Source organism: Boleophthalmus pectinirostris, unplaced genomic scaffold, assembly GCF_026225935.1.
Source record: "Boleophthalmus pectinirostris isolate CB_2022bp ecotype Guang Dong unplaced genomic scaffold, ASM2622593v1 HiC_scaffold_10, whole genome shotgun sequence".
NCBI classification, from domain to species: Eukaryota; Metazoa; Chordata; class Actinopteri; order Gobiiformes; family Gobiidae; genus Boleophthalmus; species Boleophthalmus pectinirostris.
Window position 1 is genome coordinate 27,010,423 of NW_026570971.1, and position 27,056 is coordinate 27,037,478.

Sequence of the window (27,056 nt, forward strand, 5' to 3'; positions counted from 1 at the left end):
TTTTAAAGGGCTTATATTACAGTATTTACTGATCTACGTTAAAGGGACAGTTTGGAATTTTGGACATAGGGCCTCATTTCCTAGTGAGCCACAGTGCTGGAGATGTGTGGAGACTCTTTTTAAAAATATTCTATCCAGTCCTTTTATTTGCAGAGGTCGCTGGTGCTAGGCTAGTGCATGTCAATGGCCATAGTTAGCCTGCCACTAAAAACAACTTTATGCAATCCACAAAGCACCCGAGGCAAAACGATTATAATGCGAGACTGTCTGTGTCAATAATATATGTCAATAATTTTAGAAGTAAAACCAACCTTGCATTTGAAGGATTTATGTCTGAGCAGCAGCAGTGAGTTGTACTTTCTGATAGAAAACTTGGCAGCAGCGGACTGATATATGAGAAAATAGTCCCTCAACATGTGACGACTCATGCGATGCAAGGTTAATTTTATTTCAACCATTATTCTATCAACAAACATTTGCATCGATAGTCTGGCGTAATAATAGATTTGTTTCATGCACTTTATGGAGTCGTTAAGAATGTTTTTAAAGGCAGGCTAACTATGGCCATTGACATGCACTAGCCTAGAACCAGTGACCTCTGCAAATACAAGGACTGGATGGAATTTTTAAACAAGTGTCTTCACACATCTCCAACTATGTCCAAAATTCCAAACTGGCCCTTTAATATGTTGTTTCCTCATCAAAAATAGACCTGGAGTTGTGTTTTGTTTCATTCACACGTTTGAATAACCCTATATTATTAGTCTGTCTACATCTCAAGTTGTCTAGTTAACAGCTACCTTTTACCTTCAGTTTAGTAGAGATTGGTAATTCAAGGGCTGAAATTATCCAAATGATTTTTGTGAAGGTGTATGGAGTTTAAAAACACAGTGGAGCATATAGGCTGTAGATAGCAGCAAAAGGTATCAAGTTATAAATACATATTGTATTGTTTTGATTTTTTTTTGTTCAAATTTGGTCAAATGATTATATGCTAGTTGAGGCATTTTTGTTTTATTTTTGCCAAGTGTAATTTACTTTATCCACTGGTATTATTCTACTTTTTACATTTTAAATGTAACGATATAAGATATAGATTTAAGAAAGTAGTAAACCAATCAGAAACATAGTTTTTTTTTCTATCACAATGTTAAAAATTCAGAATGGCTAATAGATATTGACAAAATGTGAACTTATTTTAGATGAATTCCACAGTTTTATTTGTATGCCACATCTTACTATAAGAGATGATCATGCATAACATTGCGGCCATATGTTTCATTGTTGGGTGTAATGTTATGTGTAGGCTGTACAACTTGCCAAATATGGATGGCCTTAGGCAACAACCTGCAAATATGTTGACACCTTTGAATCACAACTATAATTTTCTTCTTCTTTCTTCAGCCATGCATCACTGGTAATACTGTCACAAAACTACAAGTTCTATCTCCATTTTGGTACTAAAGAAAACAGTACTCAAAATGATCTTGACTCAATGATGGTAAAAAAGTAAGCAAGACACATTAGTAGTTAGTTTAATATACTGTGTGGTCTTACGGTGCTCTTCACTCTCAAGCCACATTAAAACTGTGAATGAACTGGAACTAAACCTGGTAACAACAACAAACAAACAACAAAACCTAGACTAGCCATGCTGTCAAAGTCTGATTTGGTTAGATGGTCTGATGGTGCAGATAGACAGCCTCTCTTCTGTCAGTCTGCCCACAATTTCGTGCATTATTGTAACTTACAATAATGCACGAAATTGTAAAAGGACTTTGAGCGTGTGGAAAAGCGTTACATAAAACGAATGCATTATTATTATTACCTCCGCCAAGGAGGTTATGTTTTTGCCGGCGTTTGTTTGTTTGTTTGTTTGTCTGTTAGCAACATAACTCAAAAAGTTATGGACCGATTTTGATGAAATTTTCAGGATTTGTTGGAAATGTGAAAAGGAAGAACTGATTTCATTTTGGGGGTGATCCGGAAGAAATCCTGGATTCTGGATCACTTTGAAATTTTAGTTAACATTGTGGTAAATGGGGCCAAAAATTTTGTTTCTCAATATCTCGGTTAATTATTGACCAAACTCCATGAAATTTGACTCAGGGATGGACAATGGGATCCTCTTTCATATTCCAAAGGCTGATCCGGATCTGATCCAGAAGACTGATTTTATCGCAATTTATATAAAAAATGGGGGTAGTCCTTGGCGGAGGTCTGCACTCTCTGAGTGCTTTTCTAGTTATTATTATTAGTAGTAGTAGTAGTATTTTAAACTGGCCTCAAACAGGATCAGTATGAACCCTTATGCTTTAATGTAGATTATGAAAATTCCAAAACTATTCAGGAAATGTCCAAATTTGTCCTATTTAAATTGTTATGAGTAGCTGTGATATTAGTTTTAGAATCTCTATATACATTTTTGGCCAACCCTATCACCCATCACTTGTTCCTCACAGGAGAACTGACACCACAAGAGTTGCACTTCAGGGATACTTGCAATGTGTTCATCACAAATTCATGAATTTATGAGGCATGAATTTAGTCCATGCCTTAAATGTAGGAAATTACATTATAATCTTTCAAATTCAGTGCTTGATCTAAAAAAAAAAAAAAAAAAAAAAAAAAACACACACAAATGACAACTACTCTCAATCACGTCGTTTATTTGTAAGGCACCAGAGAAGCTTCCTTACTGCTAAAATGTTGATCCATTCTGAATAGAGTACACAGTTGGTCGTTTACATACTTCCTGCCCCAAATATTTGAGAATGAGACAGTATTTTTCAGCACAAAAAGGATTTAACACATACAAACCTAAAAAAACAAAAAAAAAAAAAAAAAACAAAAACATGCTAAAGTGATTGAGAATGTGAAAAAACAGCCAAAAAAGACATGGTTTACAACATTGTGCCTTGTTAATGTTTAGGCTGCACACACACAACACCAAACTCGTCCATTGTACACACACGTTAAAAAGCAGCTTTGAGACATACAAAAATGCTTTAAAAATATGTATTGATAAATTCATATGGATACAAATTGGCCCTTGACAGCAATAAAACACTATTCATGTCTAGAGAAGGAAAACGAGGGTTTAAAGGTGCATTGTGTAACTTTTCTGGTGGTGGATCCATCACCTGCTTTATATTTGTCTGGAATATTTCACAGTATGGTATTGAACCTTTTTATCATCATGGAGACCAAACCAGACCAAGTTACAGGTCAGATCTGTGGAGAGGCAACCCCGCTCACAATCACAATGCCTGTTTTTCTAGGTATTTTTGAGCTATAAAACCACCTGCAATTGAATAGGTAGATCTGTTTAAAGTCATACAGTGAAACATTCAAAGCAGAGCAATGACATATCCATAGAAACAAGCAAGTGACGCACCCTCAACTATAAAGTTACATAGTGCATCTTTAAACTAGTTACCTGGGCCAAAAAATTGTTTGCAAAAAAAGCTAAGTGCCTTTGAAATGATCATAAAAATATTAGCCATGTGCTCTTAAGATGGTTGTCAATGTCACTTTAAGTCCAAGCCAAAACACTACTGCCCCCTGCTGTCATAAACAAGCATAGAAAATGTAGAAATGGGTAAGATTCATAGATCAAGCTTTTAACATTTCAATACTCAAAATTAGAAAGAAAACTATAGGGATTTTTTTTTTTTTTTTTTTTTTTTTAACTTTTTGAGGGAATTTGTCTAACCACAGTGGCACATATTATTTAAATCTATCGTAAAGCATATAGTCTTAGCAAAAGGGGACATTTGGGAAAGTACACTGTACTGTAATATTGTTTTTATGAATTTATATGAATTAGGTAGCGTTCGCACATTTGCATTCACCACATAAAACTGGTACTAATCCGGGACTAGAACAGAACTAAACCAAGTCCAAAGAAAACCAGGCCCAGTGTGGTACGTAATGCTATAATATTATAATGTGGTCAATGTAACAAATAAGAGAAAAAAATCTGTTCTGGGATGCCTTGTTGGCATTTGGTAGAATGTAGGAATTTTAGTTTGGGTACTATCATAGATGACAATTGTTGTTGTCACTATAGCAACTACCAAACAATATTCTACAATTCAGGGACAATATGATTTTAAGTAAGTAAGTTTGAGTTAACTGATAATGATTTTTTTTTACAGAGCGTCTGAATTCACAAGGGCACGAATCCTTTAATAAACAAAGAAAGTGAATGCAATTAACTAAAGCATGATACAGTGTAATTAAACTACTACAGAGGTACAGTGCACGTCAAGGTAAAATTGGTCTTTCTGGAAATAGACCAGTTCAGTGGGAGGGGCCAGGCAGGGGTAAAGGAAAATATAAAAAAGGTGCTTAATTTTAAGAATTAAACAATTATCGTAACACTTATCTTTTATCTATGTGGCTTTAAAAGTGCACTGCGCAATTTTTTTCTGGAGAGAGTCCATGACCTGCTTGTCTTCATGGAGATGTTAATGCTTTCCCTGAAATGTTCCATGGTATGACATTAAACATATCCATCTAGCATTTATCCATTACAGAAGTTTCTATTGCTTAAAAATACAGTAACTTCTTCTGTGAATTGGCACGACTCTCCACAGAGCTGTAATATAGCATAGTGCTGTAACCTGCTTTTCTCCCTTGTGATACATAGGTTTCATCAATACTGTGGAACATTCTAGACAAAGCAATAACATTTCCATGGAGACACCATGTGGCGGACCCTCCACTAGAAATGTTAAGCAGTGCATCTTTAAGTTTTCAAAGTAGCAACTTCTAATCAGAAAATGCTACCAGAGTTCAATAAGTTTAAATAGCATGATCCCATTATATGAGATTGCTATGGTCGGTGATACGACACATTTCTAAATGTTTGAGTGTGGTTGGCAATTTCAATGTAAGAATACAATAGATTTTACAAATGCGTTTTCAAAAATACTTAAATTATTATAAAGATTGGGATGAGCTATCTAATTGAGTAGGACATTTTAAAGGTGCATTGTGTAACTTTTCTGGTGGAGGGTCTGTCAAATGTTTTTCTTTTATGGAGATGTTATTGCTTTGTCTGGAATGTTTCACAGTATGACACTGAACCTTTCCATCTTTACAGAGACCTAACCAGACCAAGTTACAGGTCTGTAGAGAGACAACCCTGTTCACAGTCAGAATACTGTTTTTTTCAAGGTGTTTTTGAGCTATAAAAATACCTGTAATTTAATAAATGTAAGGTACTTTAATGTCATACTGTGGAACACTCCAGGCAGAGCAATTACATATCCATAGAAACAAGCAGGTGATGGACCCCCAACCAGAGTTAAAAAATGCCGCTTTAAACAAAACAGGAAAATGATCAGACATTAAGACAATGTATTGGAGACAGGGCTGTGTAGATGGACTGCTTTGTACTTCATCTGGATTTATACTAAAAAATGCACTATTTAAAGTCTAAAAGCTTGAACTGAGCCTAAACAACAAAATAAAAAACACACGCAATCTTTTACTTTTGGATCCAAATGATTTTTCATTCAGTCCTCTCCACCCTGTCATCATAACAACCCCAACTCACCGGAGGACTTTTGGTCTGGTTTGAACTCAATTACCCAGCATGCCTCACTTCGTTCGGACCAGGGATGTCAGGATTCATAGATTTTGCAAAGAATGAAGAATTTTAGATGTCACAACATAATGATTTTGACAATATAAGATTTTTAGAAATAAAATCTTATTTAAAAGTAATCTATACTCCAAATTAAGAAACCTATATGTGTATCGCTTTTTTGTCACAATTGGAAAAAATATAAGCATTTGTGAATTCCAAAATTAAATTTAATAAAGCTGGTCAAGAAAGATCTTTATGATAATCTTTTGGGACAATGACACTCTGGTTTGCAGCAAGCGCCATATTAAATGAACTAAATTAGGTTAAAATTATGAATTATAAAATTTCAATTATTTTGAATTTGGAAATTAGGTATAAACTTGATCTTAACCAGAATGATACCAGGATTAACTGCGCCAGGACTATACCAAGACTACTGTAGTACTAAACCAGGACTAGACTCAGTATAAACTAGTCAGGACCAAACAGGACTAAACCAAATCCATATTAAACAGCACATTACCAGGACTAAATCCGGTCTTAATTAGTTAGAACAAAACCAGGAATAAATTGGGTCTAAAGTAGTTAGGACCAAACCAGGACTAGACTAGGAACTAAACCAGGTCTATACTAAACAGGTCTAAAATAGCCAAAAGCACACTAGGAATAAACCAGGCCTAAACCAGGACTAAGGTTTTTGACGCCCGACTACCAACCAGAAAGGTGCATATCGCCTGTGCAACTGTGCCATAGCTTCAGAACAAATAATATAGGATTAGTTTACTTTTTGTTTTTGGGACTGTTGTGAAAAAATTATAAAACCTCAATGTTTCTACTCATAATCTTAAGACTAAAATCGAACTTCCTGACATCCCTACTCCAGACGGTGGTTTTCCTGTTTATCTCCGTGGCATTAGTCAGACTTGTCTCCATCCTCGGCTCGGGGGGGTCTCTCTGCGGAGTCCCGGCCCTTGTCGTCCTTGCCCGGCTGGGACGCCCCGTGGGAGTAGTTGGCGAGGATGGAGGAGAGAGAGAGGAGGCCGGCACTGGAGGTGGGAGGCAGAGTGGGCGGGGTCAGACCCAGAGGCAGAGGTGCCACAGGGAGAGCCAGACCCTGCAGCTGGGACAAGTGCTGCACCTGGAGCTGTTGCTGCAAAGACAAAACGGAAATAGTTATGAACACGTACAATCAGAGCAATACAATTTTACTATGGCAAAAGAAAGAGGGGGGTGAATACTGTTCAAGGGAGAGATGGGGGCAAGATCTCATGAGACTAAAGTGCCATAATATTTTTCATCCCAGTGGCAAAGGTTCAGGTTTCAGGTTAAGACACACTTTATTGTTACTGTAGGGAAATTTGGCTTCTGCATTTGACCCACCCTTCAATGCCACTAGGGCAACCTGTCAGGAGCAGTGAGCCCCCCAATGATTTAAAGTAATTTCATGGTATTTAGCACAGCTGACTAAAACACAACACATCAAGAGAGAGTTGAAGACAAATGTACTATTTAATTATTATTCTTGTAATCTCTTAAGGCCTAAATGGAGATGTTTGTTCTATTTTCTTGCACTGGTTTATATATAAAGAGCATCATATTGCTGATCTATTACAGTATTTTAATTACGGTAATATTTTTAGAAGCATGCACCCCCTGTCTCAATCCCATGACCAATTTCTCTAAAAGGGAGACAATAAAATATTATCTTATCTTACATATACAATTTACAGTTTAGAGAGATGAACTATAGAACTGTATGGTACTTTACTGTCTGGACATTATATTCCTTCTGTGTTTAAATGATTTCTCACACACACACACGCTCGACTCCATACTGTCTGGTCACGCACATAAACATTTTGACATTATGTTCACAAACAGAAGTCTGCCTTAAACTGAGCAGCTCACCCGGATAATGGAGTTCATCTCTGGAGGTGTGACCTGTTTGGCTCTCTCGATGGCTCCCATGACCTGCTGCTGATGCTGAAGTATAAACGCAACATTGTCAAGATCAAAATAAAGGATTTCACATTTATACAACAGAACAGACAATTAAAGACAATTTTAAAACTTAAAAGACAATATTACATAATACATCCACTTTAATTTAAATTGCACTGCATATAAACCCATCTAGTGTCTCTTACCTCCTGTGACAGATAAGGCAGCACCTGAGCACAGATCCCATTCAGTCTTTTGACTATTTCAGCCTGCAATAAAGACACATATGAGATAAATATATTAGTTGGCTCAAAACAGGGCTGCTCTTGAAAGAAAATATGATTGTGATTTGAGATATGTGTTTAAAGTCCTTTCTATATTGATACTGCTATACTTTGAATTTCCTTTGAGACCAATAAAGTATCTATCTATCTTCTTCTATCTATTTATCTATTTATATTTGTATTTAACTAAAAAGTAGGATTCTGTTCTGAGTTTGTAGAGGTCTAAACTATGTGTACAGGATTTTTGTAAAAAGAAATTCTTGCTCTGTGTTGAGAAACATTTAATATCTAAATACTTGTAATCTTTGTGATTTGATAATTTGATAACTCACACTGCAATTCAGTATAACTGTAGTGTATTGTGCAGTCATAGTTTCAGAATTTTAAAAAAGCATACTCTAAAAAGGAAAAAAAAAATAAAAATCAGGATGTCTGCTTACCTGTTTGTGCATTTCAATGTTTAGCCCATAGGACATTTCATAGTACTGTGGACAAAGAAGATACAGTTAAAACCATGCTATACAGAATTTTAAGTATATTTTTAAATTGTAACACACATAATATAAGCCTATATTTATGAAATATTCTTTCAAAACATCTTCATCCGACCAACAAAATAGGACAACAATGTCATTCTTACCATGATGTAGTGACGCTGCATCTCTGACTTTTCTGAGGCTAATTTGTCACACTCTAACTTCAAACTGCAAAAAAAGCAACAGTCAGCATGTTTTTTTTCACATACAAAAATAAGGACATAGCGATCAGATGTGGGAGTTTAACCTGTGGTACTGAGCCTGGAGGAACTGAAACTCGTCCTTGATGCGGTCGCAGGAGTCAGATGTGGTGAACTTCAGAGCTTGGCCTGACTGCGAGGACGCCTGCGGAGAAACAACATCACACAAACTCAGCGGTTTCTTGTCTATAAAACGAACGGTTACAGTTGAAAGGTCCTGTATTACACAGTATTTACTCTTCTGTTATAATATTGTCAAATCCTCAAAATCATTGAGTTGTGTTTTGTTTCATTCACATATGTTTGAGTAACCCTGGATTTTTTTTTTGTCTGTCTACATTTTCAAAGCTCAGACTGCTCTGTTCCACTGTGCAATGTCATGTAACTGTATTAATCAAAATGGCTCTAGTGAAAGTGTATGGAGTTTAAAAACACAGTGGAGCTGTGACCTGTATTACTCCATGACATCACAGGGTAGAACAGAGTGTTTTCTGTTTGAGAATAGAACTATGCAGGGTTTGTGTGTTAAACATGTGAGAATGAAACAAAACACAATTCCAGGTATGTTTTTGATGAGGAAACAACATTATAACAGAGATCAGAAAACAGCATAATATGGGCCTTTTAATGGACCCCTGTGCTACACAAACTGAGGTTTAAACATAAAAGTACAAAATAAACTAAATATATCCATGGAGACAAGCAGGTAGTGAAAGCACCTTTAACCACTTTGCTATCAAGGTGAAAAATGTTAAGGTTTTCAGTTTATAGACTGATCATATAGTTATTATTATTACTAGATTATTGTTCTAGTAATTCCTTTAAAGTACAGCATCACAGAACCCTTTACCTGTCAAAACATAAAAGGCATGTTGGCAATTGTATTTATTTATTTTTTATACATATTAATCAATATTATTTATTTGTGTGTGTGTGTTATGTACAAAAGTAATTTTCCATTCTGACATGTTAAAGATGAAAACAATAAATTACTAATCAAAAAAACAAAAAGCACAAAAATAAAATAAAATAATGTCCAAAATGTTGTCCAAATAAAGTCTTGTTTTAATGAGTTTGTGTTTGTTTAGTAACATCAGCTTAACCCATAAGAGAAGTCCGCATATTACAGATTTGAACTATCTGAACAAAACTGCAATTTAGTCAGGGAAAGTCCAGTGAGGTTTATTTTAAGCCTAGTAATAAACTTTATACTTTATATTGACTTTTCCTGGACAGATGTTGCGGACAAATTGATTGGGGACAGAGAGTTGAGGAAAGTGTTTACAGAAGATTAAGTGAGCCCACGCGAAACATACGTGATCCAACTCCAGTTATATGCAGCCAGACAACAGTTAAACCACCAGTCTCATCAGTAATCCTCGTGTGCCCTAAACCTTATTAATGTCTAAATAAATGGCAAGAGGACAAGTGTTTTCCAGCGGGATTATGGGTAAGCAGAGGGGATGACGGAAAGGTCAGAACTCAGCATCTACTCTCAAACAATTAGTCCATTAATCTGCTGTATAAGTGTAACTAAACTATTAGAACTAGTGGGGAATTTCCCTAAATAAACATGGTGGATTTAAATTGTTGTTGTAAGGTTTTAACTTTAAGATATAGTACTTTTACAATCTCGTATGTCAAACTAAGGACCCTCAGATATATGTTGTCACAATAATTACGATATCCACTTATTGTCTATAAATAACAGCTGGAACAATATATTTTGGCCAAATAATTAGAGCAGTAGATGGTGGAATAAGTAACTTCTATGGCTAATTATTGGTTCATTCTGCTATTTATTTGTTGCAGCTTGTGTCTTTTAACCATACTGTACATTTAAAACAGTTTTCTATGATTATATATCATTTAGTTTATTGTGTCAGTTTCAATAGCATCTTTATATGTTATGACAGGCCTTCTCTCAGACTTCCCTCACCCCCAACACTTCCTCCAGCTCCTCCAGAGAGTGTAGTAAATACAAGGTGATGCGCATGGCATTGCACAAAAACAACAAAGTCAAAATATAAACTTACTGACCCCTTAGTAATGGATGAAATATTGCCACCCAGTGGGTTGTAATCAGATGTGAAGAATCGCAAATGATATAAGAGAACTTTAAGTGTCCCACAAAGGGGAAAATGCAAATTTTACATTTCTAATATACTATATATTTTTTTAATTAAACTAAAAACAACTATTACACTAAAATTGGCTACCCCCAAAACTGCAAACACCATTAGTACACCACTAATCTAGTTTTAAGAAGTGAGCCATAAAGGATTGGTGTAGCCATATAACAGTTAAGTCAATCAGTCTATAGCAGATAAAGCCTAATCAATTAGTTTAAATGGACCTGGTGATTGCGTTTCCCCTCTAAGATGAACAAATTGGCCCCACAAGACAATGCATTCTCAACATTATAAAGCTCTGATTGGAGTACTACAAAGAGACAAAAGGATTTCACCAGCTCATATTGGCGAGTCCATGTCCACAGATGGTAAATTCCCTGTTTCTACAATAAACAGGTTAGAATATGTATGTATTGGATTTAAGCATTTAATCATACTTCTGTTAAAAATAAAATGTGTGCACAACAGGAAAAGCCAGATGTTATTTTATAGATTGTATAACTTTGATTTTCATTTTCAATTTGTAATAATCTACATTTTAATTTGATTTGCACGCAGTAAATCAAATCTTAATAGGTAATAATGACTACAGCTGACAACAAAGGAAAAAAAAATCTTCTTAAGGCCACAAAAAGGGATCTTGAACTGTCTCTTTATTGAAAACCCTTGCAAAACTGTGGCCTAGGAGACGTAGCAACACATTAGCACCCCGCGTACATATTGACTTTGTTATAATAACCCTTGCTACCCTGCTAAGGCAAAGATGCTAGGTGCAAATGCATTAATAGATTGGGTCTAATGACAGCTAGAGCAGCTCCGCTATCAGCTGTCTGACCGTAGCCTGTTAGCTCGTTGCGGCTCACTGCTAACTTTGACACTCACACAACTTAATTCTACTAAAAACAAACTTACCGAGTGTCTAGATTGAGGAAACATCATGTCAGCAGGCTAGATCTTCTTTTTTCCTCCGGTCCGACTGAAAAATAAGGCTAGATGGCTAAGCTAACAGGTCCCCAGATATTTTGTATAAATTGGAGACTGTATTTCCACTTTGTACTATGTCATGCTTTCAATCGTTAGCTAAACTCTGAGCTACAATCAACAAAGATGCTTTTCTTTGCTTCGGAGTGATGTAAACCGATGAGTCCGAGGGTGACCAAATAAAAAAGAGTGTTGTAAAAAGGTTCATCGGGTTTTGGATAAGGTTAAAGCGACGTTTCCCCGGGGAGAGCTGGATGTTGACACACACGGAGCGACTTTCCTCTGCTTTGAAGCGAAGAGCAGCATCAGCGAAAACAAAGCGGGAGGAGAGCAGAGCGCGCCACCGTCCGGTCGGCCCGAGAACTGACCACTGCGCCACACTGCACAAACAGAGGTAACATGCTCTATGGTTAGATTATATTATCACTGCTCTTTAATTATTATAGTGCTATTTAAAGGTGCACTGTGTAACTTTTTGGTTTTGGGGGTCTGTCACATGTTTGTTTCTATGGATATGTCATTACTCTGCCTGGAATCTTCCACAGTGTGATATTAAACAACTCTACCTTCCATTTATTAAAATATAGGTGTTATAGCTCAAAAAAACCTAGATAAACAGGCATTCTGACTCTGAGCGAGGTCGTCTCTCCACAGATCTGACATGTAACTTGGTCTGGTTAGGTCTCCATGAAGATAGAAAGGTTTAATACCATGCTGTGAAACATTCCAGATGAAGCAATAACATCTCCATAGTAGAAAGAATTGACAGAGCTTTCACCAGAAACGTTACACAATGCACCTTTAATTAAAACAGTGCAAAAAAAAAAAAAAAAAAAAAAAAAAAAGAGGGGAGAGTGACTTAAGTACATTTTAAACAGGAACTGATCACTGCAACATATCAGCTTCACAAACAGGTAAAATGATATGGTTGGATTATTATCACAGTTATTTAAAGGGGCACTGTGTAAATTGGAGGGTCTGCCACCTGCTTGCATCCATGGAGATATTACTGTTTTGCCTTGCTTATTCCACAGTATGGAAATAAACTTGGTAATCACAATGGAGACAGGGTAATGGTCAGATCTATGGAGAAGCAAGCCTGCACATGGTAAGAATCTTTGCTTTTTAAGGTATTTTTGAGCTATAAATCAATTATTTGCCTGGAATATTCCAGGCAAAGAAATAGCATCTCCATGGAGACAAGCTAGTAGCTGACAATCCACCATAGAAGTGACATAGTTTAGTTTATTATAGTGCTATATAATTGTTACAGTGCAAAAAAGAGGGAAGAGTGACTAAAGCACAGTTTAAACAAGAACTGACCACTATACCACACCGCCACATCACATTAAGTAACATGTTTTTTTTATCTTCTTAATCTTAATCATTGCATTACCAAAAAAAAAAAAAAAAAAAAAAAAAAAAAAAAGGGGAAGTGTGACTAAAGCACGACTGAAACAGGAACTTCGGTGTAGTGATGTGATTATTTGGGTATAGGAGCTGACATATCATACTGTTTTATAATAACAAAGAGCAGTAATACAAATGTTAATAACACATTTAAAATAAGTAGCAAAAATAGCAAGGGTGGGTGGAGGAGAGTACACTACTTGGAAATGTCATTGCCTTGCCTGAATGTTCCACAATATGGCTTTAAACTTCTGTCTCCGTGGATGCAAGCAGGTGACCCAACAAGGCCAAGTTACTGTTCAGATGGAGAGAGGCCAGACCCTGCTTACAGTAAGTATATCTGTTTTCACTGTTATTTTGAGCAATAAAAACTCATGTAAATGTTAAAATTATGTTAAATGATGGTGGAGGAAAAAGCATCTCCAAGTTGGTGGGCTGCAAGTTAAACTAGAACCAAATGCATTAATTAGTATTGACAATATATATATAATCACTTATCATCCTATCATCCTAATATTACAGAAAAATATGTATTTGCATCTTGATAGACTTCTTTTTTTAATTTATTAATTCATTTATTTTTTTGGCGGTGTGTCACACATTTTTGATTTGGCAACCTAAATCAAACCTAAACCTAAAAAACTAATTTGTAGCAAGCTAATTTGTAGCTACTTGTTGTGTTACTATTAACTACTATAAAGCCAAAACTGAATCTTACTCTTTTCCATTGTCATTATTATTAATTTCGTAGTTTTCCTTTGTCGTCTTTTGCCCTTATCGTATTATTTTGTTTGCTGTCTGGCTGAAGTTTGCATTTGTAATCTGGCAACCTAGAGCGTCAGAATTAGCGTTGCATTTGAGAGCTATGAACGCACCTCTTGAGGCACAGCACCGTAGCACCAGATTGTGAAATATTTCGTCTCTCGTATGTTTTTATTTTTTAGAAGTTACTATTAGCGGACAGTCTTGAAAATGTCCGCTGTTTCACCACCGTTAAACGAAAATCATGTCATTCATCGTCGAGATTTATTGAATCTACCGACAGAAAACATAAGAAGATGGCATATGGGAGAACCCGTACATGGGGCTACTCCGTACACTTCAGATCGGGTAATGCAAAAGTACTTTTTACTTAGCTAGCTCTTGTATTTACTATTATTAGATCATACGGATACTAATCTTATCATATTGTCGCATAAACAACTCTGTATTTATAACGGAGGTCTGGTGTCAGTGATAAGCTTTGGCCAGAGAAAGCTGCTTATGTATCAGTCTGTATCATGGGCGTCAGTTGTTCAAAATTATAGACGTGATCATAACATAATCCATATAAAAATTACTTTGAGACTTTTCTATTAATGACATCGTTTGCGTTTATTAACATATAACATAGCTTTAGCAAACATGCAAATCAAAATTACATAGAGGTATCAAAACGTTACATTTACTTAGCTAAGTTATCATTCTAATAACTTTTTACTAGGCATTTGATTGAGAATTGTATGCAATCACAACAAAAATACAGACATATTAACCTTTGTTACATAGTTATAAGGGGTGAAAGGACTCAATCACAATCAAATATACGGGAAAAAGAGCAAAAAGCATGCTAAACCCAATAACACAAACCTATTATGCACTAACTTGCAACAAATGTCAATAATGAAACAACACAAACTATTATTGATTCCCATTACTTTCTGTAATGTTTGACTGTAATAATAAGACTATACCACGTTGTATATTTATTGGCGAGTATCCCAGTGTTTTCAGGGTTAAACTTATCCAGGCAACAGCTGCTTATGTCCATTATAAGCCCTCTGTTGTCAATCCACAGTTCAAAGGTAACATCATAAAGTGACAACTGTGGGGCATTACTAATGAATTGTTGTAAAGTAGTAATCTATTACATCAAGTCATATTTAAACAAAGAACAAGAGGTACCTGGGTTTGTTGACATGTTTGATAAACTTGGTTTAACATTCTTTAACAAGTTAAGTCGCATTTTCTACAGACAGCAGCACTGAACCACACTGATTTATTTGACAACTTTTGCAATCTTTCTTCCTATAGATTCTCAAAGTTAACGTCATTGTGTATCTGTGTATCTGTAATGAAACAGAAAAAATGCACAAATTGTAAGTCAAAAAGTTTATTTAAAGAGCTCGTACTACTATTTTCTGAACTATGTCATAATGTTGTCACCTCATCAAAAATATATCTAATTGGGTTTCATTTCATTCACATACATTTAACACACCCACTCTGCATATTCAGGCTGGCATCTTCTCTCAAACAGAAACCGCACTGTTCCACCTTTTGATGTCATGTTGTAATACCAGAAGTGCTCTAGTGCAGTGATTCTTAACCATAAGACCAGGGCCCAAAGTAGGGCGGGGACCACCTCCGTGGGGGCCCCACAATCAGTACAATATAATGCATTTAATGCATTATATTGCATTAGGGCCCCAGGTTACTTTCTTCAGAAAACATCTTGCTCTAAGATTGAAAAGGTTAAGAACCCCTGCTCGTCTAGTCGTGTTTTTAACTCTATACACCTTTACTAAAATCATTTGGGACATTTCAGCCCTGCAATTGCCAATCACAACTGAACTAAAGGTAAAAAAAATCACTGTTAACTTAAAAATACCACTACATGACATCACAAGGTGTACCAGAGCATTTTGAGCGTTGAAAATTCAGACGGTCTGATAATAAAGACTTTCTCAAACTTGTGTGAATGAAACAAAACACAACTCTGGGTATGTTTTTGATGAGGCAACAATATTATAACATGGCTTAAAGCTCACAAGAATCCAGTTTGTGTAATGTAGTACAGTTAACTCTTCTAAAACAGAATACACCTTCAGATTTGTTTTGTTACAGTTCTCACAACTGTTTTGTAAGGACTTCATCAGAACTTGCTCAGACATTCCCAGAAAATAATTATTGTTGTCTGACTTGTTTTGTCAATACACACATTGAAGTATTAGTTACACTATTAACCATTTCACTGCCAAAAAGGCCAGTGTGTCCCATTTAAAAACATACCACTTAGCAGATCGCAACACCTCATCATTCATGAAACCTGTGATTTGGTTGAGCCACAGGTCTTACGAGAGACTTTTGTAATTGTATGCAAATGTTGTCATGCAGTCAGCTGTTTCTAGCTGTAAGAACATCAAGATTTTCCAGTTTTAATGTTAGGTTATCTGTGTGAGGATCTCCTGAGTCCTGAGTAAGTAGATCTGAGACAAGGAAATGCAGTGTCACACATCACAATACACAATTTATTTTTAGACACTAAAATGTAGTGTAGTGGGCATAACTGTTTATTTCTGTAATTTTCAAAACACAGACAAAATATTCATAATAGTAGAAATATAGAGAATGACAATAATAATAATAATAATAATAATAATAATAATGAAAAAAATGTTTATGATGATTTTTTTTTTTTTTTTTACTGTGAGGTCTTTTTTTTGAAAATTAAATAAAAAACATTGAATTTGCAGGACCACCATACTCATTATTATTATTATACAATTAAAAGCATTCAGTAGAAACATTAGTAATGTGTCTACAGTGAAAATTATTATTCAAAACATAGTACTTTTATTTGCATTTGTCCCATGCTATTGCCAACCCTTGAGGGTGCTACATGATGAATTTGAATATTTCCAGCATTGCCTTTGCTGTCGTGTTAGGGGCTAAATAGACCATACAAAAAGAACAAGATAGAGCCATAAAAAAGTAAGCATTAGTTCAAATTAGTAAAACTTTTATTAATTGCCAGAGAGGTTCCTTAGTATAGCTTTAAACTTACTGTATTTCTCATAACTGGTTTTATTCTACTAGTAACTGTGTTATATGGCATCACCTGTTTGTCTCCATAAAGATAGATACCATATTGTTGAACATTCCCAGGAAAGCAATAGCATCGCCATGGAGACAAACAGCTGGCATATCTTTCAGCAGAAAAGTTACACTGTGCATCTAGGCCTGTTAAAATAAATACTATATTGATTTATCGTTCAATACTTGACAGATGGAACAGTAATTTGGAATCAAAAATGTTTTTATTTATGTTTTTTTTTCTGCCCTACTGAGAAATTTTGATTTTTGACACTAAAAGACAAAGTGTTGTCAATGTGTTTGCTACAGGAGATGATTGTAATTAGAGCTATTAATATATATCGTCATTGGATTTGAGTTGTACAGGATTGGATTCATTATAGATACAAAATACTTAAATATTGCATGCTGTTATTTTTTTTTATTTCAGCTCATGTTTTTAACCATTGCTACCGTTGCTGTTTTCAGTTGGAGGTCTGTCACCTGCTTGTGTCTATTTATATGTTATTGCTTTGCTCAGAATGCTCCTCAGTATGACATTAAACAGCTCTGTCTTACATTTTGTTCAATTACAGGTGGTTTTATAGCTCAAAAATACCTAGAAAAATAGGCATTGTGACTATGAGTGGGGTCACTTCTCCACAGAATCAGATCTGACCTGTAACATGGTCTGGTTTGGTCTCTATGAAGATAGAAAGGTTTAATACCATACTGTGAAACATTCCAGGCAGTAACATCTCCATGAAGAAAAGCATTTAACAGACCCTCCACCAGAAAACATACACAGAAGGCTTACACATTTTTATATGCATTTGTATGACTTTTTTGTAGGTACAAGAAAACAAAACAAGAATAGTACATGTTGTGCTTCTTATCTAATTCCCTCTCTTTTCTTTACAGGACCACAGGAGACAGACAGCTCCACAGGGCTTCACACGCGCCCAGTGGCCAGAGATGGATGACCCCACGACCAGGCAGCCCGAGCTGGACGACTGCGAGAGGATGGGGACTCTGTTTGGGATGATCAACAAATGTCTACGAGGCGTGGGCTTCAGTCAGATGTACTTTGGGGACAAAATAGTAGAGCCGGTCGTCATTATGGTCTTTTGGATACTGCTGTGGTTTCTGGGATTTCAAGCACTCGGACTTGTGGGAACTCTATGCTTAATTATCATCTACATCCAGGACTAGAAAGATCAGAGATGCCTAAAGTTTGGAAGAATGTCTGACACTGAAAGACAATCTGAATGGAAGTGGCTCAAGAATTTTTAATACTTGTTGTCAATATGGTTGCTATGGGAGATGATTGTAACTAGGGCTATTGATAAATATCGTCATGGTGATATCAGATGACTTACCGTAATATCCATATCAAGAAACTGAAAATATTACATCATAATCTTTAAATTTGGTGTTTTAAAATGTTCAGAATCAACTTTTAAACATGATTTTCAGAAAGCCTTTATATTTGTTCCTGTTTTGCTCATAGGTTTTTAAAAATACATCTTTTTGTTTTTCAGTTATACAAACTGTGTCAAAATTGATCTGAACATAATGCAATATATTCAAAATATCTATCCAATAACACTTTTAGAGACCCAAAATTACTGAATAACAGAATTGTCACACATTTTATTTTCACTTGTTGGTTTCACTGTCAAACCAGGCATCTTATATTTCCGTCATACTTTAAGAATGGGAAGTGGTGTGTTTTTATGTTAACTCCACCAAACTGAAAGGGTAAAGAGAAGAGGCCTTTTTAACTGAATTATTTTAAAAACCAAAAACACCTTTTCAGCACTGTTTCTAAAGCGCACAACATTTTGGTTTGATCTTAGCTTTAAACTCTGCATGAATGTCTTTAACTATAGTTTAAAACATGCCTTTAACTATGGTTTAAAACATTTTAATTGAAAAAAATATAATTGTTAGATAAATTTCTGCAAACTATAAATGCATGTACAATATTATCCCTTTTCAAGAGCCAATGCTTTGAACTTTAGAGTCTATTTAATGTGGTTTTTAATTGTCTAAAATATGGCCCTTTGTTTGCGAGCCCAGAGAGGAAGTGTTCATTCATGTAGTTTTCCAGATGCACAGGAAGAAATGTGTTGCTAAGTACACATGTACTATTTTAATCTTTCAAATTCTCTCATCTTCTCAGTAAGACCTCACTGAATCAGTTGCATGCTAATTTGATCTGTTTTCATGTCAGATGCCCTTCTGATCATCTTGCCTAAGAGTAAGCCTGTCTCAAAAGCAAATTAAAAAAACAAAAAACATTACATCAGAAAATATTACAATAAATGACCATTTTTACTGCCACTGACACAAAAACCCTAAAGCTAGATAATCCCAGTCAACAGTTTTCTTAATGGACCATATCATACATACTAGTAAACCACAATGAAACACTTGAAAAATGTCCTCATTAGTGAAATATAAGGCACGCCCAATAGAGTTTTTGCTTTTTAAATGTCATATATCGTACACTAAATAAATATTGTGATTATAGTGACAGGCCTTGTTTCAATATAATTTAAGCATACTAAAAACACTGTTGATATGAATAGGCAGGAAATCTTGCAGGTGCGCAGTAAAAGTAGTTTAACTCTTCCTCCGCTTTATGCATGACTTCCTTTTCACTACAGAGATATGGGTGTTGCTTTCATAACTTCATAACCTTCACTAGATCGTTTGGATAATTTCAGCCCTAGAATTGCCAATCTTTACTGAACAAAAGGTAAAAGGTAGCTAAAAGGTTAACTTGGCTTTGGAGATGTAGACAGATTAACAATAAAGGATTACTCAAAACGTGAGCAAAACAAAACACAACTCCAGTTACGTTTTTGATGAGGTGACATCATTTTAACATGGCTAAAAGCTCACAAGAGTCAGTTTTGCATAATATACGACCTTTAAGTTAACGTTGAACCTGGAAATAGCTCTTTGTTTTTATCCTCTTTATGTAGCTGTATGTTTTGCTTGAATGTGTTACTACTGAAGAATTGATGCAGGCAGTGGCCATCTTGGTATAACCAGTGTTTTTATGCTGCAGAACAGAAACTTGATTGTATTCAAGGAATTTCCTCTGACAAATGTTAAAGATATGTCATTAATTAAAAGTAAGCCTTAAAATTCTAATTTTGGCTGGCTGATTTTACTTTGAATATAATATATCAAACAAGAAGCTGTGCAGTTTTGTGAATAAGCTAAAATTTCACACACACCTATGATAATGATACATAATACAGTTTTATACTTTTATTTATAATATTTACAATTGAGTCATGCATATATTCAAAATTTTATCATCTTATCTAAAACAAAAGATAAAACATTTGCGTCACTGAGTTTCCCCTCATAACAGATAACTGTGTTTGTTTGGCAAATAATAGGAGCTAATTTTAACAGGTTAAAAGGTGAAACTATGGATTTTATTTTATGCATAGGAAGGACTTCCCCTTTAAGACCTTTTGTACAGCTAAAAGCAGAGAAGCACTTTACACTTTATTTACACGAAGATGAGAAACTCGCATCACTGGACACATTTACAGTTTGCACACTCCACAAGATGTTTAAAGGTGCATTGTGTAACTTTTCTAGTGGAGGGTCTGCTTTCTGCTCATCTCCATGGAGATGTTACACATTTTTTTACATGTTTTTATTAACCTTGATAAGCATGTATTCTTATAGTGAGCAGGGTCACTTCCACACAGCCTGGTAATTTGGCTAGTCTCTATGGAGATGGAACATTCAAGGCAAATCAAGAACATCTCAGTGAAGACAAGCATGTGCCGCATCCTCTACCAGAAAAAATGCACCTTAAACAATAAATAAAAAGAAATATCATTTTGTACAGTATATATTTACAAAAAAAATAACCTTTTATCTCAACAACAAAAAGAAAAACATTTTAGCGTCTCAACTCACATATAATGCACTTATAAAAGGGACATGTTACAAAAGGAATTCATAATGTCATTGTTTTAACAGTTAAGTAAATACAGCCAGCTGTAAAACACTTCTTACATTTCAGAACAGTAAATTTACATCAAGGAAGTGAGCATGTTTTTACTTTCAGTTTGGTGGGAGTAAAGGGGGCAGGATACAGGGACCCAGTTTATTATTAGAACTGCCTTCTTTGTTGTGCAACTTAGAGCCTTTGGCAATGGCATGCACTTTAATGAGTACAGGTTTTTAATAGTAAAAATAGTCAACACACTGCTCAAAACCGTAATTAAAACACAATACAATCAATAGTATTTAATTTGACACATCATATTTAAAGGTGCACAATATAACCTTTTTGGTGGGTGTATGCACTTTTGTCTCCGTGGAGATGGTATTCCTTTAACTGAAATGTTCTGCAGTATGGCATTAAACTTAAACATCTTGCATTTATTCATTTGGTTGTCTTTAGTACTTAAAAAAGTAAAAATATCTTTTTTTAAAAATGCATTGTTTCAGTGAGTAGGCTCGCCTCCCCATAGATTTGACTTGGCCTGTTGCACTAATGGGTTGTCTTTAGAAAATTAAGTTAATGCCATTCTGCGGGTTACTCTAGGCAAAGCAATCACATCTCTATGCAGAACAGGGGCTGTACCTTCCACAAGAAAAGTTCCATAATACACCTTTAATAGCAGCGCTTCATGAAGGTGAATGGGTGGTCTTTTTAGTGTCCATTGCCTCCTTCAGACAGGATGCGGCTGGGCTCAGTGAATTTTGCCGTGGCGATGTAAAACAAGGCTGGTCCCGGGACCAGAACCAGCAGTGGCAGGTCCTGCTCCAGTTTGTCCAGACGAGAGATGGAGATGATCCCATACGCATGGAGCAGCCAGTGGCTAAATAGCACAACCAGGCGCTTCTTCTTGGCTCCCAGACTCTTGAAAGACTGAAAATGAAGAAGAGAAAAGTTTGGGATATGGTATACAGTAAGAAATCAGTGTCAGTTTCGAGTGACTGATGCCATTTTTGTTTTAAATTGTTAATTGCTAATGACAACAGTTCTAACTTTACATCATTCTGAAACACGCAACGTGAGTATTCATGGGTTTTAGTTGAAAATTATGAACACCATTTTGAGAGCTTTTGATACTTCAGAAGATATATTTTGTTGTGAATTGTTAATTGCTATGGTAACAGTCCCGTTTTTCTAAATAATTCTAAAACCCAAGGACAGTAGTGAGTATTCATGGGTTTTAGTTCCCAGTTATATCTCATTTTGAGGACTCTGACCATTCAGAAGATAGGATATTTTTGTAGAACGGTTAACTGACATTGGCAGTGGTTCAATTTTACCATCAGTGTTTTTTCCCATAGATATCAGACTCCAAGATAATAAATTATGTAACTTCTCAAACTAGAATTTCTTTACTCTATTGCTGACATATTTACGACCTCTCTAAATATGAGTCATGCCCCAAGTTGTATAAAATGGTTACTTATCTTTACAACATATTTTAAAAGGTAAGACAAAGATCAAAATCAGCTACGAAACTAAAGGAGAAGTAAAGTTTGTGTATTTTTTTTAAAGACACAACAGTATTATTTAACCTTGACATATGACTTCAGTGAACACTATATAACTTCTGGTAAGAGTCCAGCACCTGGCTGTGTTCATGGAGATTGCTTTTGCTAGAATGCCCTACAGTATAGCATGAAACTTGCTTATTATTTTACTATAGTAGCTTTGTTTTTGTTTTTTTGCAATAAAACAACAGTTTGAAAAATATGCATTTTACTGTAATCAGCCTATATTTCCACAAATCAAACCTGTAAATTGGCTTGAAGCTTGTCTCCATGGAAATAGATAAATTTAATACCATACTGTGAAAAATTCCAGACAAAGCAACAGCATCTCCATGGTGACGGACCCTCCACTCAGAAAGTTATACATTGTACTTTCAATGTAAATTTCAAACATCCATTGACTGTAATAATTTACAAAAGGTGGCTACAAATTATGTGTCCCTTGGGCTAAATATCGTGTTAATATTTAAACCAAAACAAACCAAAAGTGCAGATACCTGAATCTCAGAGGCTGACATGTAAACAGCCAGAGTCACCAGCGAAAGGACCAGAATGATGTAAGGAAATGCGTAATCTGCAGAACAGAAAGGGTAAGTAAAAACAAAGAAGTATGTGACATTTCTACGCCATTTAGTTTTAGTATAACGTAACTGAACAAACATAATGTAAAATTAAGTGAAAAGCCTTGCATTTTCATTAAAGACTATAAAAAAGGAACACAAGGTAATGGAAAAGAAACAGAACTGCAAACAGATATTCATAAAGTTACATACTTATTTTATATTTTAATTCAAGTTTAGTGTTCTTGTGCAACACTCACAGAGCAGTCCTCCTCCCACGGCCTGGAGCACTGTGAGAATAGGGAAGAAGTACAGCGCTGCGTAGATGCTTTTGAACCGATCAGATTTTCCCAAACCACAGGCGATCTTCTTCACCAGCAGAGGCCGCAGCAGCATCATCATCACCAAACAAAAGGCGTAGTAGATCAACACTATGGTATATCTGAGGGACAGAGAAAGGGATTGAAGAATATAAAAATTACAAGTACTAAAAACAAAAGCCAAATACATGTAGACTTTTAAGTTTAAGGTTTAAGATTTTGAAGTTACACTATGTAACTTTTTCTCAGAGGTCTGCTACCTGCTTGTCCCCATGGGGATGGTGGGAATGCTCCACAGTATGGGATTAGAGCTCTGAATCTGGCAGTTATTAAATTACAGCTGTTTTTATTGCTAAGACCACATTGAAAAACATGCTTTCCTGCTGAGAATGAGCTCACCTCTTGACAGGTCTGACCTGCAATTTGGCTTGAAAAGTGTGATACCATACCATGAAACATCCCATGCATGCAAAGCAATTCATATACATATAACACACATACATATTTACAAGTACTGTGCCTATGCCCGTCACGACAATTATTATATGGACTAATGATGAAATGGGCCATTCCCTCAAAGTGATTCTGCCACATTTGTTATTATATATGGTATAAAAATCCTGAATCAACTCAAATGTCCATAGCTAGCTGCTTAGCTAGCCTCTTGCACAGTCTCCATGGATATGAGAAAAAAAAAAAAAAAAGTAAATTTCACACAATCCAAAAGTCCCTTGTGTGGATTCGCTCAAAGTTTTTCCTCTGAAGGTCTTCTACCACATTTAGTGCCACATATGGTGTAAAATATCTGTAGGAACTCAAATGTCCATAGCTAGCTCCCTAGCTAGCCTCTTGCATGGTCTCCATGGGTACAGGAAAAACAAACAGCTCATTTCACAAAATCCAACAGTCCCTTACTTGTGTCTTATGAACTGCACATGCTGCACTTCTTAGTTGATTAAAATTACATGACAGGGTGTTAAAAACTGAACTCAAAATACAAAAAGTTTAAAAATGTGCTCAGTGTGAAAGCCAGGTAGCCAGGCTCAATATTTGTCATGGCTATAATTTCTTTGCAATTTGCCAAATTATTGCCTTTTTTATGTAAGTTGAGCTGTAGAGGGTTGAATAGCTAACTGTTAAAGCTAATTATTGGTTCATTCTGCTGTTTATTTGCTGTGGCTCGCACCTTTTAACAGTATATTTTACATTTGGTTTACTGGGATTATCCTGCTTTGTGTCAGTTACACTTGTTTCAATATTATCATGTATCGTGGTATATCTCTGTAGTGTACGTCTGTATAACATACTTCAGAATGTGTTGTCACTATGACAGGCCTAACTGTACCCTCCACTAGAAGTTATATTCCATAAGTTATAAGCCATAATGAAAAAAAGCAATTTGGAGAATTCAGTATTTCCACATCTAATATAAAAAATTCCATGGTGATACTTAAGAAAATAAAACAAGATAATTCTCATTTTTGATTAATTAAGTAAAAAAGAACAGGACTATCCACTCACACTGCCATGTTGTACTTACAGTGGGTAGACGGCCTCCTGGGTGCAGTGTAGAGTATTGACATAGTCTGGGCTGGGGTTGTAGAGCATTGTGTACCAGTCTGAAAGCATCTGGACCCTGCACGAGCGAATACTGAGCTTCCCCACAGGCTCAGTGACCAGGAGAGTGACCACCGCTGACACACTGCACTCCAACATGGCCGTGATGTGCTGGAGCAGAGCACTGGAACTAAAGCAGAATAAAATGTAAGAGAAAATGAAAACAAAGTCACACACTGCCTTAAACTTACCAGGACATTTCTGATAAAACTATCTGGTGATTTAGGAAACATTGTGTTATGTTATGTAGTTATGTGGATTTTTTTTGGAAATTATTTCAGTGTTATAGGCTCTGTGCACTGCAACATGCTAGCTAGCTCACAGTGCCTCAAAGCAGTCCATTGCCTTATCTTACTTTTTTTTTATCTTAGCATAATTTGCAGAGAGTATCAGTGATGAGTAATGACATTTTCTTTTGTAAAAGCTTAAGACATATCTAGAATATGAAAGAGCTGCTACAGTCTAATAACAAATATAAAACAAAATATTTAATTTGTACCTCATAGTTAAAGCAAGTAAATCAGGTGAGCAGTAGTAAAAACATTTAACAGTTTAACTATAGGGACACTGTAGCTTTTCTACACTTAAATAAGATGTTTCTGAGTCTGTGTGTTGAGGAAATAATTATTGTGGGGCAAAAACAATTAATCTAACAATTTTTCTGATTTTGTATTTATTTTTTTGATCTGATCTGATGTAATTTGGAGGTCACATGACATTGATAAATAACATTGTCAATTGTGTTAACCTTTTCTTTCCTGAATACCACTCAATGAAGAACCAGTGCAGGACTAGAGGCAACATGGCCATGAAGCCCAAATAGAGCCAGTCGTAGAGCTCAGGAGACTCTGTGCAGCGCTCACACACTTTTTGCTCATTAGTCCGCTCACCCCGAGGACAAACCTGAAAGACCATAAACATATTTAGAGGTAAATAATCTGTATAGAGCAAATGAAAAACTTCACCTCGTCCTAGATGTTTAAGTGAGAAACTGTCTAAGCAATTATACTTACTCCACACTCTTCATCCACTGATCCATTGATGAGTCTCCTGCCACAGTACAGGCCTGGGCACGTCAGGGTCATGGCTACAGCTGTGAAAAAGCTTTAGTTCAATATCACTTAAGTTTACAAATGAGAGAGAACTAAAAATAACAAATCTGCAACAGTCAAAACACACGATTTTCCCTTACACATTTGCACCAAAAGCATTCAACATGATAACACAAATATTTTTAACTTTAATGATGTAAAATTATTTATTAATCCTGCCAAATGATGCAAAAATATATAAACCATATATACTATTAAAAGGCATCACAAAACTGAAATTTACCACCATTCATTAGTAGTAAGACACATGCTAGCTGGTACAACAAGTAGCCATGCAAAAACAAATAATCGTCGTTACAGGACAAGAAATTTGGACATGGAGAACTCGAGGGACCATTAATCTACCCTTAATAAACCATATCTGCCCTTTAAAACCTCTGCTCTCAAACAGCTCGGCTAACAGCTAGCAGTAATGTTAGCATCGAGACACCAATCCAGCACAAAACAAAACAAATGACAAATCTACAACTTGAAACAGTCAAAATAGATACATTTCAAAGTTGTCTTACACATTTTGAGCCAGATAAAGGTGGAAATCCAGGTTTCCCGAGTCAGAAATGTAATGTTTTCATTTCATTTGGGTGTACCCGGTCTTCTTCTCGTGACCTTTAACGCGCGGTAACGGACACAAAAACATTACACCGCCGCCTCCTGTCAGAGTCTAGAAAACGAGCACAAATACACTATTTTGGTTTTATTCCACAAAACATAGCGACTTTACCATATTTATTAGCTAATGGTTTTTACTCCATATCACCAAAAAATAACAAAACAGGCAAATTTGTCTGTTTTATCCATATTATGCATTATTAATACAGCTGATCTTTGTAATCTATAGTGACACTACAGTGAACCAATTTATGTCGTCACATTCACGTCAGATTTCGTATAGTTTTTTATGTTTTATGTCGTACTTATAGCTTAATAGCATCAAAGATTTAAAAAAAAAAGTGAGACCAACATCAACGCTGTTTGCT

At 35.6% G+C, this 27,056-nt stretch overlaps 3 protein-coding genes across 5 annotated transcripts; 1 reads left to right on the top strand and 2 right to left on the bottom strand.

Moving 5' to 3' along the window:
- Positions 1-2,649: 2,649 nt before the first annotated feature.
- On the bottom strand, positions 2,650-11,979 carry LOC110154982 (TLE family member 5-like). The gene is made up of 7 exons (XM_020919033.2): positions 11,605-11,979; positions 8,608-8,705; positions 8,465-8,528; positions 8,265-8,309; positions 7,747-7,809; positions 7,508-7,582; positions 2,650-6,749 (listed from the first exon to the last, which is right to left on the bottom strand). The coding sequence occupies exons 1-7, from the start codon at positions 11,629-11,631 to the stop codon at positions 6,513-6,515; spliced, it is 609 nt and encodes a 202-aa protein (XP_020774692.1). The 5' UTR covers positions 11,632-11,979; the 3' UTR covers positions 2,650-6,512.
- A 673-nt stretch (positions 11,980-12,652) lies between these two features.
- fam241a (family with sequence similarity 241 member A) lies at positions 12,653-20,082 on the top strand. 3 transcript variants are annotated; one of them, XM_055154622.1, is made up of 3 exons: positions 12,653-12,781; positions 13,357-13,413; positions 17,839-20,082. In XM_055154622.1, the coding sequence occupies exons 1-3, from the start codon at positions 12,779-12,781 to the stop codon at positions 18,127-18,129; spliced, it is 351 nt and encodes a 116-aa protein (XP_055010597.1). In that variant the 5' UTR covers positions 12,653-12,778; the 3' UTR covers positions 18,130-20,082. The 3 variants fall into 3 exon arrangements, with proteins under 3 accessions (XP_055010597.1, XP_020774718.2, XP_020774717.1); XM_020919059.2 differs by lacking the exon at positions 12,653-12,781 and having other exon boundaries at positions 13,144-13,413; XM_020919058.2 differs by lacking the exons at positions 12,653-12,781; positions 13,357-13,413 and adding an exon at positions 13,917-14,193.
- Positions 20,083-20,174: 92 nt separating this feature from the next.
- Positions 20,175-26,702, bottom strand: jkamp (jnk1/mapk8 associated membrane protein). Its single transcript, XM_020919050.2, has 7 exons — positions 26,589-26,702; positions 25,981-26,060; positions 25,716-25,870; positions 24,891-25,097; positions 23,291-23,472; positions 22,968-23,044; positions 20,175-21,832 (listed from the first exon to the last, which is right to left on the bottom strand). Exons 1-7 carry the CDS (start codon positions 26,590-26,592, stop codon positions 21,614-21,616), a joined length of 924 nt encoding a protein of 307 aa, XP_020774709.1. The 5' UTR covers positions 26,593-26,702; the 3' UTR covers positions 20,175-21,613.
- Between the last annotated feature and the right edge of the window lie 354 nt (positions 26,703-27,056).

Excerpts from the sequence above, each read along its gene's own strand:
- LOC110154982 (XM_020919033.2), bottom strand. The coding sequence starts at position 11,631 with ATGATGTTTCCTCAATCTAGACACTCG. Across the intron at positions 8,706-11,604 it reads TTCCTCAATCTAGACACTCG|GCGTCCTCGCAGTCAGGCCA; the intron begins GTAAGTTTGTTT and ends GTTTCTCCGCAG. Across the intron at positions 8,529-8,607 it reads CTCCAGGCTCAGTACCACAG|TTTGAAGTTAGAGTGTGACA; the intron begins GTTAAACTCCCA and ends CTTTTTTTGCAG.
- fam241a (XM_020919058.2), top strand. The coding sequence starts at position 14,056 with ATGTCCGCTGTTTCACCACCGTTAAACGAAAATCATGTCATTCATCGT. Across the intron at positions 14,194-17,838 it reads CTCCGTACACTTCAGATCGG|GACCACAGGAGACAGACAGC; the intron begins GTAATGCAAAAG and ends TTTTCTTTACAG.
- jkamp (XM_020919050.2), bottom strand. Across the intron at positions 25,871-25,980 it reads CAGTGGATGAAGAGTGTGGA|GTTTGTCCTCGGGGTGAGCG; the intron begins GTAAGTATAATT and ends ATGGTCTTTCAG. Across the intron at positions 21,833-22,967 it reads TGTCAGCCTCTGAGATTCAG|TCTTTCAAGAGTCTGGGAGC; the intron begins GTATCTGCACTT and ends CTTCATTTTCAG.